The sequence below is a fragment of the Stenella coeruleoalba genome (assembly GCF_951394435.1).
Source record: "Stenella coeruleoalba genome assembly, chromosome: 13".
NCBI classification, from domain to species: Eukaryota; Metazoa; Chordata; class Mammalia; order Artiodactyla; family Delphinidae; genus Stenella; species Stenella coeruleoalba.
This window is the reverse complement of record NC_137159.1, coordinates 5,163,943-5,179,908: the sequence shown is the minus strand read 5'-3', so window position 1 is coordinate 5,179,908 and position 15,966 is coordinate 5,163,943. Positions and strand designations below refer to the sequence as shown.

The 15,966-nt window shown below is 40.6% G+C and overlaps 1 protein-coding gene across 2 annotated transcripts in view; it reads left to right on the top strand.

Moving 5' to 3' along the window:
* The window catches only part of IL18R1 (interleukin 18 receptor 1), a 38,747-nt gene extending 29,004 nt beyond the window's left edge, over positions 1-9,743 (top strand). For both annotated transcript variants that reach the window (XM_079940297.1, XM_079940298.1), the window contains 4 exons: positions 533-672; positions 2,699-2,860; positions 5,647-5,805; positions 8,074-9,743. In XM_079940297.1, coding sequence (XP_079796423.1) covers positions 533-672; positions 2,699-2,860; positions 5,647-5,805; positions 8,074-8,429 — 817 coding nt within the window. In that variant the 3' untranslated portion in view covers positions 8,430-9,743. The remainder of the gene's footprint in view (positions 1-532; positions 673-2,698; positions 2,861-5,646; positions 5,806-8,073) is intronic.
* The last annotated feature ends 6,223 nt before the right edge of the window (positions 9,744-15,966 follow it).

The following is a 15,966-nucleotide window of genomic DNA, read 5'->3' as shown; positions in this document are numbered from 1 at the left end:
AAATGCCCAAACCATTATGATAGTAACATCCAAGACCACTGATCACAGATCCCCTTAACAAATACAATGATAATGAAAAAATGTGAATGTGACACAGAAACATAAAGTGAGCAAATGCTGTTGGGAAAATGGCACCAAAAGACTTGCTTGAGACCCTGTTGCCACAAACATTCAATTTGTAAAAAGTGCGGTATCTGCGAAGCATAATAAAGCAAAACTCAGTAAAGTGAAGTGTGCCTGTAATTGAGAGAGAGAATATTTTCTTGTGTTTTCAACTGAGCATCGTTACCTCCCAGGCATTTTGATTTTAGGCAGTTTGCAGCGCCGTCCCCAGATGGTCTCAGGAGGGCTGAGACCCCCGGGGACCAGGAGGCTCCCACTTGAAGAGAGCCCACCAGAAGGGGACGATTCCCTGGAGTCCACAGAGCCGTGTCTTTGTGCAGATGTATTTGCACATACAAATTCCTCTTTCATGGGTAACGTGTTGGCAATGACACAAAGCCTATTGCTAAACCATTTTCCTCTCTTACAGGACTTCAGAAGGCAAATGGCTTGCTTCAAAAATACTGAGAATTGAGACTGTTAATGAAAACAATCTGAACTTTTCATATAATTGCACTGCAGCCAGCGAGGGAGGCATAGACACCAAAAGCTTCATCTTATTGAAAAAAGGTGTGAGAAATTTTATCTTTGGCAGTTTGTGGAAACCTAGAATGTAGCAGCTGAGAGACCTGTCGTCGCTCATCACTTCCTCATCTTACACACCAGGAACCAAGCTCCTGAGAGGTGAAGGGTTTGCCTTGTGTCACAGGCGTTCAGTGGCAGAGCTGGTGCTCAGCCCTTGCTGCAATCCCCTGTGCCCTGATTCCAAGCAGAGAATGAAAACCTCAAGCATATTCTTCTGCTCTCAAACATATTCCAATCCTCTGTAGCAACCAGGGGCCCAGAGCGGGGAGGTAGGTAGAGCTCAGGGTTGGTGAGTCACAGGGGAGGTGGTCCGGGCAGCTCTGGCCCACTCTGAACAACAGGAGGAAAGTTTGCTGCTCCGTGTAGGATGAGACCAGTGGTCCAGGAGTAATTGCTGCCTCCACCCTACCTTAGCTGGGCCCTGGGCACAGGGGCCCTTGGGTGTGGTCTTTCGTTCAACAAAGACTCACTTAGGCTTCCCTCTCTTGGGATAGTCCCTGGACTTGGCAAGTGGACAGTTAGTTGATGGCTCTGATCACTGGACTCAGAGTTTTTCAGTGCCCACCTGATGGAGGGCATCCTCCACCGAAACAGTCCAACCGAGGGCCACAGACTCAGGAGCTGCTCAGAAGTCGTGCTGTAAACTGTCCTAGATCAACGCGTGGCTGTGCTCTCTCTACCATAGACGTTTCTACCCTGATCATTTTTTCCTTCTGCTGGGCTCACAAATGCTGTGTGGGGCATAGGGTCTTTGACTCCACCATTATCCCTGGAGGAGTGTGTGGGCCAACGTGAGAGTGGTATTTGTGTGGCACAGTCATAGATATGCAAGCCTTTCAGAGATGCAGGAACCCCAGGGGCTGGCTTTATTCAGAGTTCACTTACCAAGCAACGATGGTTGCTTACTTACATCCTAATAATTAATTTTACCGGAAAGATAATCCCTCAAATTGTGTCACGATGGCAAGAGTTTTATGTATGTTTGCTCTTTTTGACCTAGAAACCCCACCTCCATTAGAATCTACTCTAGGGAAATAATCAGAAACATAGACAAGGATTTATGCCTGTGTTCATTGCAGCATTCTGTATATTTATGAAAAATTGCAGTCGATCTAAATACTGAGATAATAGGAATTATAATTTTAAAGACCTAGAGAAATGCTTCTAATATAATGTTAAGAAATAAAGAGTGACCACCAGATGGTTCCAACTAAGTAAATGTTTTCAGGGAAAAAACAAAACCTGGAAGGAAATGTACTAGCCTGTTGGCGGTGGCCGTTGCCACACTGTGGGATGGTTATTAAATAATTATTCTATCCTTTATACTCCTCTGTGGTATCTCATGTTGTCCACAATGAGCATAAACTGAATCAATCTAGGAAACGTAATTTTTTTCTCAAAGGACACTTTCATATAAAAATATACAAAAATTCTCAGAGCTGAGCGCCAGGCACTGTGTCAACTACTTATGTGTAATATTTAACCCTCCTCCAAAACAGCAACCCTGTAAGTGAAGGAGAAAATATCACTAGCTTGATAGCTGTATTATGTGTACAGATGAAATACTAAGAGTTAGGGCGTCAGTGACTTTCTCTAGGATACAAAGTAGTTGATGGAGCCAGGCTGGAGCCCACACAGACTCAGCTCAGTGCTTGCTCTCTCAAGGTTCTGCACCTCCATCTATGTTCCCAAGCCGCTAGCTGAGGTTTCGGTGTGGGCCCCTCTGAATCTCATCCTAGTGTCTTATCATCCTAGAGATCCAACTTCCAAAAGTGTGGACAGACTACATCGTAATGCTTTCAGTTCACGTCTCTGAATACCCTTGTACACATTTTTATGGAGCAGAGCGGTCACCACTGGAGACTAAAGGCAGGGCTGCAGAGTAACTCAGTGGAATGTGTTGGGTAGACAAGTAGATTTGTGTTAAAGGTGAAAGCTGACCACCACAGAGTGATGGCGAAAGATGCTGGTGAAATTTCTCTAGTTTTTCTCATTTTCTTTTTCTTTCTAGAAGACCCAGTTGACATCCCCGGCCACATCTTCACTAGAGGAATGATCGTAGCTGTTTTGATCTCAGTGGTCATTGTGTGCCTGGTGACCGTGTGTGCCATTTATAGAGTTGACTTGGTTCTATTTTATAGACATTTCTTGGGAAGAGATGAAACCTTAACAGGTAACGAATGTCGTCATGCTGGGATTTCTTATTTTACAGTTTTATTAAGAAGCTATATAAATAAACATTAATCTTCACCTCATTTTGATTATATTGTAGACATATTGGCAGTAGAAGTTTTCCATAAGAAAAATTGATCTGAACAAAGCGTCCGTTATGAATGTTGTCTGGGCCACTTTTTCTTGTGCTTACTTATCTGTTGCCAAAAATTGTTCTCTAATTGTTTCATGCATGTGTGTCGTGTCCTTCTAAATGCCCTGTGAGATGGTTAGGCCCAGGGACTGTGTGTCTGAATGTCATTGCTCACACGCCATCTGGTGCCTTTACAAAGTTCACACTCAATAAAGGTCATTTAAATTGAATTGAATTGGGAATGCCCTGGCTGTCCAGTGCTTAAGACTCTTGTGCTTCCAGTGCAGGGGCACGGGTTCAATCCCTGGTCAGGGAACAAAGATCCCATGTGCCACGTGGCAAGGCCAAAAAAATAAAGAATTGTATTATGGTTCATTATTTTAACCTGGCAAAGGAGGCTGCATGATGTACTTGTAAGAACCTTGAAGTGCACACCAAATGACCTGAGTTCCAGTCCCCTAGATCTGCCACTTTTCATCTACTCCAGCTTCTATCTGGCGACTGTCTCAGTTTCTCTATTTTTGCAGGTGACTAGAAGTCCTCAAGATTCGAAATAGCTACCAAATTTTAAAAAATAAATCTAATCCATTGCACTTGCTTTTGTTTCCGTGTGTGTGTGTGTGTGTGTGTGTGTGTGTGTGTGTGTGTGTGTAGGACATACGTAGTTCAAACACCAAAAGTCTCAGAAATTATACATGTATACTTGTCCCGTGCCTGTTTCCCACCCCATCCCACATTGATGTACATCCAAACCAATATGAACAGAGAATCTTATTTCACTCCTGTTTAAAAGACAAATCTTGGCATGCTATGTGCCCTATTCTGAACTTTGCTGTACTATACCTTGGATACCCTTCCATATTAGTTTATAAAATCTCTCATTTTTTAGGGTTGCACAGTGTTTTATTTCTGTGGATGTATTATTGTTTATTTAGTCACCGTGTGATGGACGTTTGGGTTGCTTAAGACCTTTTGTTACTGCAGAAATGACGTGGCGGATAACTTTTGTACAGTTATTGTTTCACATGTGTGCAGTGTAACTGAAGGAAAAATTCCCTAACGTGGAATTACTAGAAGTGCAGAGGTGGATATAGTTGTTATTTTGATTGATATTACCAATTTGCGCTCCATATTTCTCTACTGCCTACCACCTTCAAAGGACGGGAGTACATTTTTTTCTCATAGCCTTACCCACAACCTTTTGGATATTTGCCAATCTGATAGATAAAATCTGAGGGGTATCGAAGTGTAGTTTTCACTTGCATTTTGCTTACTGTGCAAAAGTATGAGCCGCTTCTCATGTGTTTAAGACCCATTTGTATTTCCTTTCTCAAAGTACCCATTCATATTCTTTGCCCATGCTTCTACTGGGTTGTTGACTTTTTTTTTTTTTTTGCTAGCTTATTTTTAGCAGCTATTTACATTTTAGGGAGGTTAGCCTATTGTCTATAATCTAAAATGCAAATATTATTCCCAGGTTGTTGATCGTGGTGTGCTTTTGACTTTCTTGATAGTGGTGTGCTACATGGAAGACTTTTTAATGTGCAGGCATACCTTGAAGATACTGCGGGTTCAGTTTCAGACCACTGCATAAAGCTAATATCGCAATAAAGTTAGTAACACGAATTTTTTGGTTTCCCAGTGCATATAAAAAATATGTTTACACCATAGGGTAGTGTATCAAGTGTAAAATAGAATTATGCCTAAAAAACAATGTATATACCATAACTTAAAAATACTTTGTTGCTAAAAATTGCTAGAAGTTATTTGAACCTTCAGGAAGTCATAATCTTTTTGTAGGGTCTTTGTTCGAGGGTCTGGCCTCGATGTTGATGGCTACTGACTGATCAGGGTGGTGGCCTCTGAAGGTTGGAGTGGCTGTGGGGATTTTTAAAAGTAAGACAACAGTGAAATTTGCTGCATCGATTGACTCTTCCTTTCACAAATGATTTCTCTGTAGCATGGGATGCTGTTTGATAGCATTTTTCCCATGGTAGACCTTCTTCCAAAACTGGAGTCAGTCCTCTCAAACCCTGCTGCTGCTTTATCAACTAACTTTATGTAATATTCTGAGTCCTTTGTTGTCAGGTCAACAATCTTCACAGTATCTTCACCAGGAGTAGATTCCATCTCAGGAAAACATTTTCTTTGCTCATCCGTTGAAAGTTTCATCATGCAATTAAGTCACATCTTCAGGCTCCACTTCTAATTCTAGTTCTCTTGCTGTTTCCATCATAGCTACAGTTACCTCTCCCATGAAGTCTTGAACCCCTCAAAGTCATAAAGTAATTTTCATATTTTTCCTTTGAGTTTATATAGATTTATTATTCACATTTACAAGTTCTAATTTACTAATATAAAAATAACGAAGTTAATTCACTTTGAGCTAAATTTGTCATTAAGTTATAGAATTATTTGTTTTCTATGAAAAATATTTTATTCTTTTATTTAAGAGCTTCATTGAGGTATGATCAATATACAACGAACTACACATATTTAATGCACACTGTTCGATGCATTTAGAGGTGAGGATGCAATATTTAACTCTTCTTTTTCAATGATTCTGTTCCCATTTTTCAGAACTTTCGCTCAAATTTGTACTTAAATAAACCCTTATTTTCACACTAATTAAAAGAGTCAACTTTATCTCCTAGATGGGAAAACGTACGATGCTTTTGTGTCTTACCTAAAAGAATGTCGGCCCGAGAACGGAGAGGAGCACACCTTTGCTGTGGAGATTTTGCCCAGGGTGTTGGAGAAGCATTTTGGGTATAAGTTATGCATATTTGAACGGGATGTGGTGCCTGGAAGAGGTAAGAAAGGAAATATCAGATAGAAAACTAGTGGAGTTTTCATCTTTAACTTCATCTTTACTTTTAGAAGATGAAGAGCTTAGCCGTACAGAAGGCTATTCTGCTTGCTTAAAAACAAACAAATGAAGTAGTCCTCTAAACCAGAAATAACCAGCTACATCAATACAAGCAGTAGTGAGAAGATGAGAAGATTGCACTGTTTCCAAAAATGGCCTCTTGGGGACCTGGTCTCTTCACCTGGCTTCACAGTTCTCTGAGTCTTGGAGAAAGGAAGTGGGCATTCCATTCTCAGAAGCAGGTCCAGAATCATTCTCATGAGGCATTTATCTAGAAATACCCCACAGTAAGAATACCTCTTTTAATGATATTTTGTACAGCAGAACCAGTTCTTAATTTAATATGTGATCCTTTGGACTATAAAACAGGTTAATTCTTACCAGAAAATGTTTCTTCTTTATCGCGTTAACATTGGTGAGAAAATTGAAGTAGAAATTAGGACTGATGGCAAAGGATGAATAAAAGGAGATTGGTGGTTCCTAGAATAATTTAGTTGTGAAATTTTATTTTTTAATTAATATGTGAATACAAATGTCTATAACACATATATTGAAGTATATTACAGTCAAAATCAAAGAAATTTAGTAACATTTCCATGTTTTCTCTGAAAGTCCTGCAGAGCTTTGAAGTCTTCCAGAGATTTGGAATCTGGTGTCAAATTATGTTGGATGCTGACGCATCACAGATGATGCAATACAGATGTCTTCCTAGTTACCATCACTCATTCATTCATCCAACATTTACTGAGCACCATCCTTGTGCCAAATTCTAAGCTGGGCATTTAGGACAGAGTAGGAAATAAGAAACAGTTGTGTTTTTTTTTTTTCCTCCTGGGTTACAAATTAAGAAGGGAAAATATTACAAATCAGAAATAGAGAATACTTTTTAGTAATAGATAACTTCTCAAAAGGAATAATATGCCAAATTGTCAGATGCATTCAATACTGTGATATTTTTGTGCATCACTCTTTGTATCTAAGAAGACATTCTGTCACGTACAAAGTATTTCTGCTTGACTTTACATCGATTACATCAATTTTATTATATTGGGGTTGGCCCAAAAGTTCATTTGGGTTTCTCCGGAAGATGTTACAGAAAAAGCCAAAAGAACTTTTGGGCCAACCCAATATTTCCATTATTTTTCTAGGAGTCATTTTAAAAACAGATTTCTTCTTAGTTTTTAAATAAAAATAAAGAATGTTTGTATATTTGATATGATTAGTTTTGGCTAAGAACTCTATCTGAGGAGGGCTAGAGGTCTAGAACCTGCTAGAGGTCTTGGCAGTGTTCCATCCACAGGTCAGGTCCTGCCTGCCACTCTTATTGAAACATCTCTACACATATGTTCATGTGTGGTCTGTGGCTGCTTTTGAGTTACAACAGCAGAGTTGAGTAGCTGTGACAAAGACTGTATGACCCACAAAGGCTAAAATATTTACCACCTGGCCCCTTTACAGGAAAAAATTTAGCAACCTGCGGTCTAGAATAATGGCAGGATTTTGTAAAAAAATTTTTAATTCAAATTTTACCATGTTCCACCATCCATGTAAAGAGGCAAGATAGTGGAATGTTTAGGAACATACACTCCAGAACCAGACCACTTGGGTTCAGATTCTGGTTCTGCCATTTACTAGCCACGTGACTCTGGGCAAGTTACTTAACCACTCTGCTTTGGCTTCTTCGTCTGTAAAATGGGGGTGATCACAATACTTTCTTCATAGGGTCATTATGATGATTAAATGAGTTAATATACATAAAATATTTAGAAGAAGGTATGGCACAGAAAAAGTGCCAAGTAGGTATTCATTATATCATTGTGTAGATGATTGCTTTTTTAATAGGCATATAAAGTTGAGAATTAATGGTTTATCTCAGAGAAAAACTTACTAGTGAATTTGAGTTAATACAAAATAGGACTGTGCAAAATGATTTTTTTTTTTTTTTTTTTTGCGGTACACGGGCCTCTCACTGCTGTGGCCTCTCCCGTTGCGGAGCACAGGCTCCGGACGCGCAGGCTCAGTGGCCATGGCTCACGGGCCCAGCCGCTCTGCGGCACGTGGGATCTTCCTGGACCGGGGCACGAACCCACATCCCCTGCATCGGCAGGCGGACTCTCAACCACTGCGCCACCAGGGAAGCCCTGTGCAAAATGATTTTAATCTCATGCCCACCCTTTCAGTTTTCTTAATCTGCCACTTCTCGTATTTTCAGCTGTTGTTGATGAAATCCATTCATTGATAGAGAAAAGCCGAAGACTGATAATTGTCCTGAGTAAAAGTTATATGTCTAATGAAGTCAGGTATGAACTTGAAAGTGGACTCCATGAAGCACTAGTGGAAAGGAAAATTAAAATCATCTTAATTGAATTTACACCAGTCGGTGACTTCACCTTCTTGCCTCAATCACTGAAGCTTTTGAAATCCCACAGAGTTCTGAAGTGGCAGGCTGATAAGTCTCTGTCTTATAACTCAAGGTTCTGGAAGAATCTTCTTTATCTGATGCCCGCAAAAGCAGTCAAACCATATAGAGAAGAAGCAGAAGTCTTGCCTGTTTTTTCGCAGCCCTGATCTTCAGAAAAGCTGAGCAGAAGAAAGAACTCTTGACACTCTGGGGACTGAGTGTATGAGCCTGTTGATAATGAAGGGCATTATTCAAATATTTAACTCTACTCTGTGAATGTCCTAGTCACAGTCTGAAGATGAAACTTGTCATTAGGTTGCCGGGGATAAGACTAAACATTGAGCTATAGTCGTGGGCTCTCAGAAGACCCTGGAATTCAACAGAAATGGGTCTCCTGTTTCTCCCTCTTCCATAACCGGATGCAGGCACTCTGCTCAATCCCATTCAGCAACTGTGAGACTGCACACGGTGCAGAATAACTTAGGCCTTAAAATAAGGGCACGTCTTTAAGAGATTTTTAATGCTAACAATTGAACTGAAGGATTTTAAGTTCACAAAGTCGCATTTCTCTATGAGCCAGTAGGTGACACAGGAACTGGAATGGTGCCTTCACGAACCCACAATAGCTCCCTACCTCTAAACACCTCTGACAGTGCCTGGGATGCGGGGTGCAGGGTGGGGCTCTGGGAGAACCGACAGGGCTGCGAGCAGAGCAGGGAGCGAGGTGTGAGCTGCTGTAACAGGGCCTCAGCCTCAGAGCACGTGCATTAATGTATCCTGGCTACAGCTGCAGACCTACAGTTCTTGAAACCCCACTAAGATGCTGCAGAGGGCTTGCTTAATTGGACCTATTTGTGGGAACTTCTTAAAAAGAACTCAAAACAACTTTTTAATCTTTCATGCCAGACACAAGTTTTAATGCAAATAATTTTCTGGGTCTTTCCAAAAAATGGTCTAAAACATTTGTTGATTCTGCATAAAGGTTTAGACACAGGATGGGTGCCAGATCAGCTGAGTTATTCAACAGCCAAAAAAGGATGGTTACTTGCTTGATTTTTAAAAGGCGACAGATTTTAAATGCCCTTTGGGTGGAGGCAGCATGGCAGCCAAGACACTTGAGCTCAAATCCCGGGTTTACCACTTCCTCTGTGATCTCCGGAAACTCTTCTAACTCATCTGTGATGCAGTTTCCTCATCTGTAACATTAGAATTTATAACAACTGTACAGGGGGACTAAGTGAATAAATACAAATGAAGCTCTTACAACAGTTCTTGACACAAACTTAACTCTCAATAAGTGTTGGTATTGCTACGTTTGTTATTGTTATTAGTTATCACCTAGGTCAGTTATTTAGCTGTGGAAAGAGAACAAGATCTGGAAAGGAAGGCAGTTTTGACTTGAGGCGATTCATTCTTACAGAGAGGCATAGAGGAGCAGCACATCAGCATATCTGCACTGGACATCTGCAACTTTTCACATTGGAAGACATATATCTGTCTCCTTAGTACTGGGCCTTCTTGACGGCCTCAGAGGTCTGTTCATGAAAGTCACTGAGTGAGTGATAAATAGCGTGCAGCCTTACAGAGAAAGGAAAGAGCTGGGTAAGTTTGGAAGGCTGGTTAGAAGATATGGGTGTGGCATGAATGTTCCAGAAAAATTTAAAGCAGAGACTGTTTAAAACAGCTGTGGTACTACTCTATATAAAGTAGATAATCAACAAGGACCTACCGTATAGCACAGGGAACTCTACTGAATGTTCTGTAATAACCTATATGGGAAAAGGGTCTAAAAAAGAACGGATCAGGTGAATCACTTTGCTGTACACCTGAAACTAACAGAACATTGTAAATCAACTATACTCCAATATAAAATAAAAAAAAAATAAAATCAGGCAACTTAATAAAACAGCTGTGGTAGATACTACTGAAAATCAAAGAAAAATGAGATTTTCATCAGATTTTCAGTATAAGAAAGTGGTCTAATTTTTGTAGCACTTAAAATTTTGCGTGCTAGTTGGATGGCTAAAAAAAGTAAAGGAATTTAATTACTAAGAAGATTTATATGTGAAAATATATGGTCGTGAGAAATTTTATTGCTATCATCATAGTCTCTAATAGAATGATCTGCTTTTCTTTTTTATTATGTATGATTTAAATACATTAAATGTATTTTGTATTAAATATGTTAAATGTATACAGTAAATATATGCTTTAAAATACATTAATGAACCATTGGTCTCGTGCCTTTATTTTTGAAAAATCTCGACATCTTTTTCACTTAGTTTAAAATTTCAGGGGCTTCCCTGGTGGCACAGTGGTTGGGAGTCCGCCTGCCGATGCAGGGGACACGGATTCGTGCCCCGGTCCGGGAAGATCCCACATGCCGCGGAGTGGCTGGGCCCATGAGCCATGGCCACTGGGCCTGCGCGTCTGGAGCCTGTGCTCCGCAAAGCGAGAGGCCACAGCGGTGAGAGGCCTGCGTACCGCAAAAAAAAAAAAAAAAAAAAAAAAATTTCAATCCCTCAGTCTCAACATAGATTCCCACCTTTTAAAATGAGATATGGGTCATTCAAAATGAATGCTTGGATCTATCTTTTCTTATGTCAAATTACTTCGTACCTACCTTCTTTAAAATCCATCCAGGAGCAAAAGAAGAATTCCATTCCCTCTCACAAGGCCACCCAATATCCAGCACAAATATTAGGTCTTCACGTGCCGGTTAACTCATGTGCATATTTTAAAATTTAAATGCCAAGCATTTCCAATCAGGACCAGTACCTAACTTTTTTTTTTTTTTAATTAATTTATTTATTTTTTTTAACATCTTTATTGGGGTATAATTGCTTTACAATGGTGTGTTAGTTTCTGCTTTATAACAAAGTGAATCAGTCATACATAAACATATGTTCCCATATGTCTTCCCTGTTGTGTCTCCCTCCCTCCCACCCTCCCCATCCCACCCCTCCAGGCTGTCACAAAGCACCGAGCCAATATCCCTGTGCCATGCGGCTGCTTCCCACTAGCTATCTACCTTACTGCGTTTGTTACTGTGTATATGCCCATGACTCTCTCTCGCCCTGTCACAGCTCACCCTTCCCCCTCCCCATAACCTCAAGTCCGTTCTCTAAGAGGTCTGCGTCTTTATTCCTGCTTTACCCCTAAGTTCTTCATGACATTTTTTTCTTAAATTCCATATATATGTGTTAGCATACGGTATTTGTCTTTTTCTTTCTGACTTACTTCACTCTGTATGACAGACTCTAGGTCTATCCACCTCATTACAAATAGCTCAATTTCGTTTCTTTTTATGGCTGAGTAATATTCCATTGTATATATGTGCCACATCTTCTTTATCCATTCATCCGATGACGGGCACTTAGGTTGTTTCCATCTCCGGGCTATTGTAAATAGAGCTGCAATGAACATTTTGGTACATGACTCTTTTTGAATTTTGGTTTTCTCAGGGTATATGCCCAGTAGTGGGATTGCTGGGTCATATGGTAGTTCTATTTGTAGTTTTTTAAGGAACCTCCATACTGTTCTCCATAGTGGCTGAACCAATTCACATTCCCACCAGCAGTGCAAGAGTGTTCCCTTTTCTCCACACCCTCTCCAGCATTTATTGTTTCTAGATTTTTTGATGATGGCCATTCTGACTGGTGTGAGATGATATCTCATTGTAGTTTTGATTTGCATTTCTCTAATGATTAATGATGTTGAGCATTCTTTCATGGGTTTGTTGGCAGTCTGTATATCTTCTTTGGAGAAATGTCTATTTAGGTCTTCTGCCCATTTTTGGATTGGGTTGTTTGTTTTCTTGTTATTGAGCTGCATGAGCTGCTTGTAAATTTTGGAGATTAATCCTTTGTCGGTTGCTTCATTTGCAAATATTTTCTCCCATTCTGAGGGTTGTCTTTTGGTCTTGTTTATGGTTTCCTTTGCTGTGCAAAAGCTTTGAAGTTTCATTAGGTCCCATTTGTTTATTTTTGTTTTTATTTCCATTACTCTAGGAGGTGGGTCAGAAAGGATCTTGCTTTGATTTATGTCATAGAGTGTTCTGCCTATGTTTTCCTCTAAGAGTTTGATAGTTTCTGGCCTTACATTTAGGTCTTTAATCCATTTTGAGCTTATTTTTGTGTATGGTGTTAGGGAGTGATCTAATCTCATACTTTTACATGTACCTGTCCAGTTTTCCCAGAACCACTTATTGAAGAGGCTGTCCTTTCTCCATTGTACATTACTGCCACCTTTATCAAAGATAAGGTGTCCATATGTGCATGGGTTTATCTCTGGGCTTTCTATCCTGTTCCATTGATCTATCTTTCTGTTTTTGTGCCAGTACCATACCGTCTTGATGACTGTAGCTTTGTAGTATAGTCTGAAGTCAGGGAGCCTGATTCCTCCAGTTCCTTCTTTCGTTCTCAAGATTGCTTTGGCTATTCGGGGTCTTTTGTGTTTCCATACAAATTGTGAAATTTTTTGTTCTAGTTCTGTGAAAAATGCCAGTGGTAGTTTGATAGGGATTGCATTGAATCTATAGATTGCTTTGGGTAGTAGAGTCATTTTCACAATGTTGATTCTTCCAATCCAAGAACATGGTATATCTCTCCATCTATTTATATCATCTTTAATTTCTTTCATCAGTGTCCTAACTTTTATTGATAGAATAATGTCATTCTCTTCTATGACTTCAAATGTCCTTACACTGTGGAGTCCATTTCAGAGAATCAGTGAACAACCAGCTGTCTAAGATGTATAAAGAAACAACCCATGTATGTCTATTATATGCTGGAAACATTTATTAAATTCGAGTTATACTCTCGTAAAGCAGAGAGAGACCTTATTACCCACATATTCTAAACCCAGGAACCTGAGACATGGTCTGTCCAGGGACTTGACCTGGGTATGCAATTAGCTAGTGTGGCCAGGCTGGGGCAGAGAGGGATACCGTCTCCTCTCTGGAAATGCCTGTTGCAGGGAGACCAGGTAAGTTGTGGGAGGCGGTAGGCACTTTCCTGGGGAGGCACCTTGTACTAGGAGGGTCTAGAACAGTCTTGCAGAGAGGAAGCAGGGCTGCTTAGGACTGGCTCTCAGGAGGTTAAAAGAGTACGAGGGCTCTTCTAGGCTACTAGGGTAAGGATGGAGGGAGAATAGCACTCAAATCCTCCACAGGATGGAAGTGTACACGTGACTGTGGCATCTGCTGAGGTAGGGGGAGTTAAGATCCCTGAGAGGTACTGGGAGCTCATCCTGAGTTGATGCTGAGTGGTTGACCAGCTGGCTGCGGAGGAGTGTCAGCAAGGCTCAGAGTGGGTGCACCTCCTTGCAGCCATCAACATGCTTGTCTGAACCGGGGACACGGGCAAAACCGAGTTGAATCAAAGCTTTAAATACTCAGAGGAAATAGTTCATCAACCTGGCACGAGTGCACCTCTTGAGGGAGGAGAGCTGGGGTTTGGGGGAAGCCATCTTTCTGAGCAGAAGCTACTCTGAGAAACGGGGTCAGGGCCAAGAAGTTGTGGCCAGGCCACGACTCTAACAGGAAACGGGCTGTGTGCGCTGTGGGCAGGACACTGAGTGCTTCAGCCCCACCTGCGCGCCGCACTGATAGCGATCGCAGAGTCCAGCCTGGGAGTGCTGAGACCAATGCCTACTTTTCTGTGAGAGGCTTGTGAAAACCAGCTTTCATCTCTTTGCAGCCTACCTTGTGGTTGCACATACCATCCGGGGAACGTGATACCCCATTTAAACAATTGCTACAACTCGATGTGCAAGTTTAATCATTCATGGTGGCCGTGTTAAAATCGACTTTCAAATTGGGTTTCAGGAGTCCCAGGTCTCTTCAGACGTGCCTTAGCGACCATCCCGGGCAGTGGGCGCATGTGTGCCTGGTCCCAGCCCTCTCCCCACCTCCCATTCCTTCCAAATATCAGTACTTCAACAGGAGTAGCGCTGCTCTTACCCATTTTTATGTTGAGATTCCACATAACAATTTTATTTGGCAAAATCAAACACCTCTGAATAGGCCATGGTTTAGACGTAATGAACATAATCCTCCCTGGCTAGTTTAAACAGAAATGGTTATAGAATTGTTCAGAAAGGGGAAGAAATAGACTCTAGTCTATTCTTCCAAGGATATAGTCCAAAGTCACCCAGAAAAACACTGGGCTGCCAAGAGCTGCTGGTCCTGCCACAGACAGGAAGAAATCTCTGGAATCATGAAGATTCTGCTGCAGATGTCAGCTCAGACCATCCTGCAGGCTAGCTGTGGAGCTGCTGAGAGCTAAAAAAAACCAACTGCTTCTATTCACCCAACTGAGTCCACCAGCAGCAACTTAGTTATTCCTTTGCTTTATCCCACAATATACACAATAGCCTCAGAAGGATGATGATACGAACAACGCCATCAATATTTTGTCGACTAAAAACAGTTCAAGATTTTGGGGGGACTGTTTTATGCTTTGAGAACCTCCCATTAGAATGTAAAGCCAAGTCGGTGTGTCCTAAAGTCATGTGAAATGATTCCTCTTGATGTAGTTTTGCTGACTCAGTATACAGTTAGATTTATTTCTTTTATTGTGCTTTTTTAGGAATTGCTGCTTAAATTGTATTTTGTTTTATAATAATGCAAAATATTTACATCCTTCTAAGAGCAAATCTGCAAAATAAGGTATATGCAGAGAAGTCCATCTTCTACCCTTCTTGTTCTCCCCTTCCCCACAGGTAAACCTTTCTAAAAGTGATGTTGATTTACCCTTCTGTTTTGTAATATAATTAAATAGGCATACATATTTAATCTCCCCACGTCTTACAGATAAATCGTAGTGTATTAACTACAATTTTTCCACCTTGCTTTTCCCACTCAATATATTCCAGAGATCACTCCCTAACTGTGTATGGAGCTGTTTCTCATTCTTAGAGTTACGTGGTACACCATTGTGTGGCTTGGTTATACTATGGTTTATACAGCCAATCTCAGATGTTTCCAGTCTTTTGCTATTACAGATTATGTTGTAAAGAATTATGTTGTCTTATGCATGCATCTTTTTTATCTTTCTTTCTTTTTGGCCACGCTGCGGGCATGTGGGATCTTATTTCCCTGACCAGTGATCAAACCTGTGCTCCCTGCAATGGAAGTGTAGAGTCTTAACCACTGGAGTGCCAGGGAAGTCCCCTTATGCGTGCATCTTTTCACATTTTTCAAGATTATTTTGGGGATAGATTCCAAATGTAGAATACATGGGTCAGAGGGCAATGTACATGTAATTTTGCTGGATATTGCCGTATTCCTTTTCGTAGGGGTAAAGTAATATCATTTTCCATTCCCATCAGCAATGTAAGGAGAGCTAGCCCCTTAGCTTTTGTCAATTTTACTGTAGCGATGTTGATCTTTTTCATCCCTGTTGTTGAAAGGTCTTTACATATTAGAACTAAGACATTGTGATGTAAGTTGCAAATATTTTTCTTTCCCACTTTGTCCCTTGTGTTTTTAACTTTGCTTTTGATATTTACCCATTCCCTGATTATAGAGGAATTCACCCATATTTCCAATACTCATAGAGATTAATTTTTAAAATTTAAATCTTCAATCCATTTGGAATTTGTACTGGTGTGCAGTGCAAGGAATGAATCCATTGAATCATTTTTCAGATGACAGTCCATTTACCACAATACTACGTTTTTACTTTTACCCACTGATTTGAG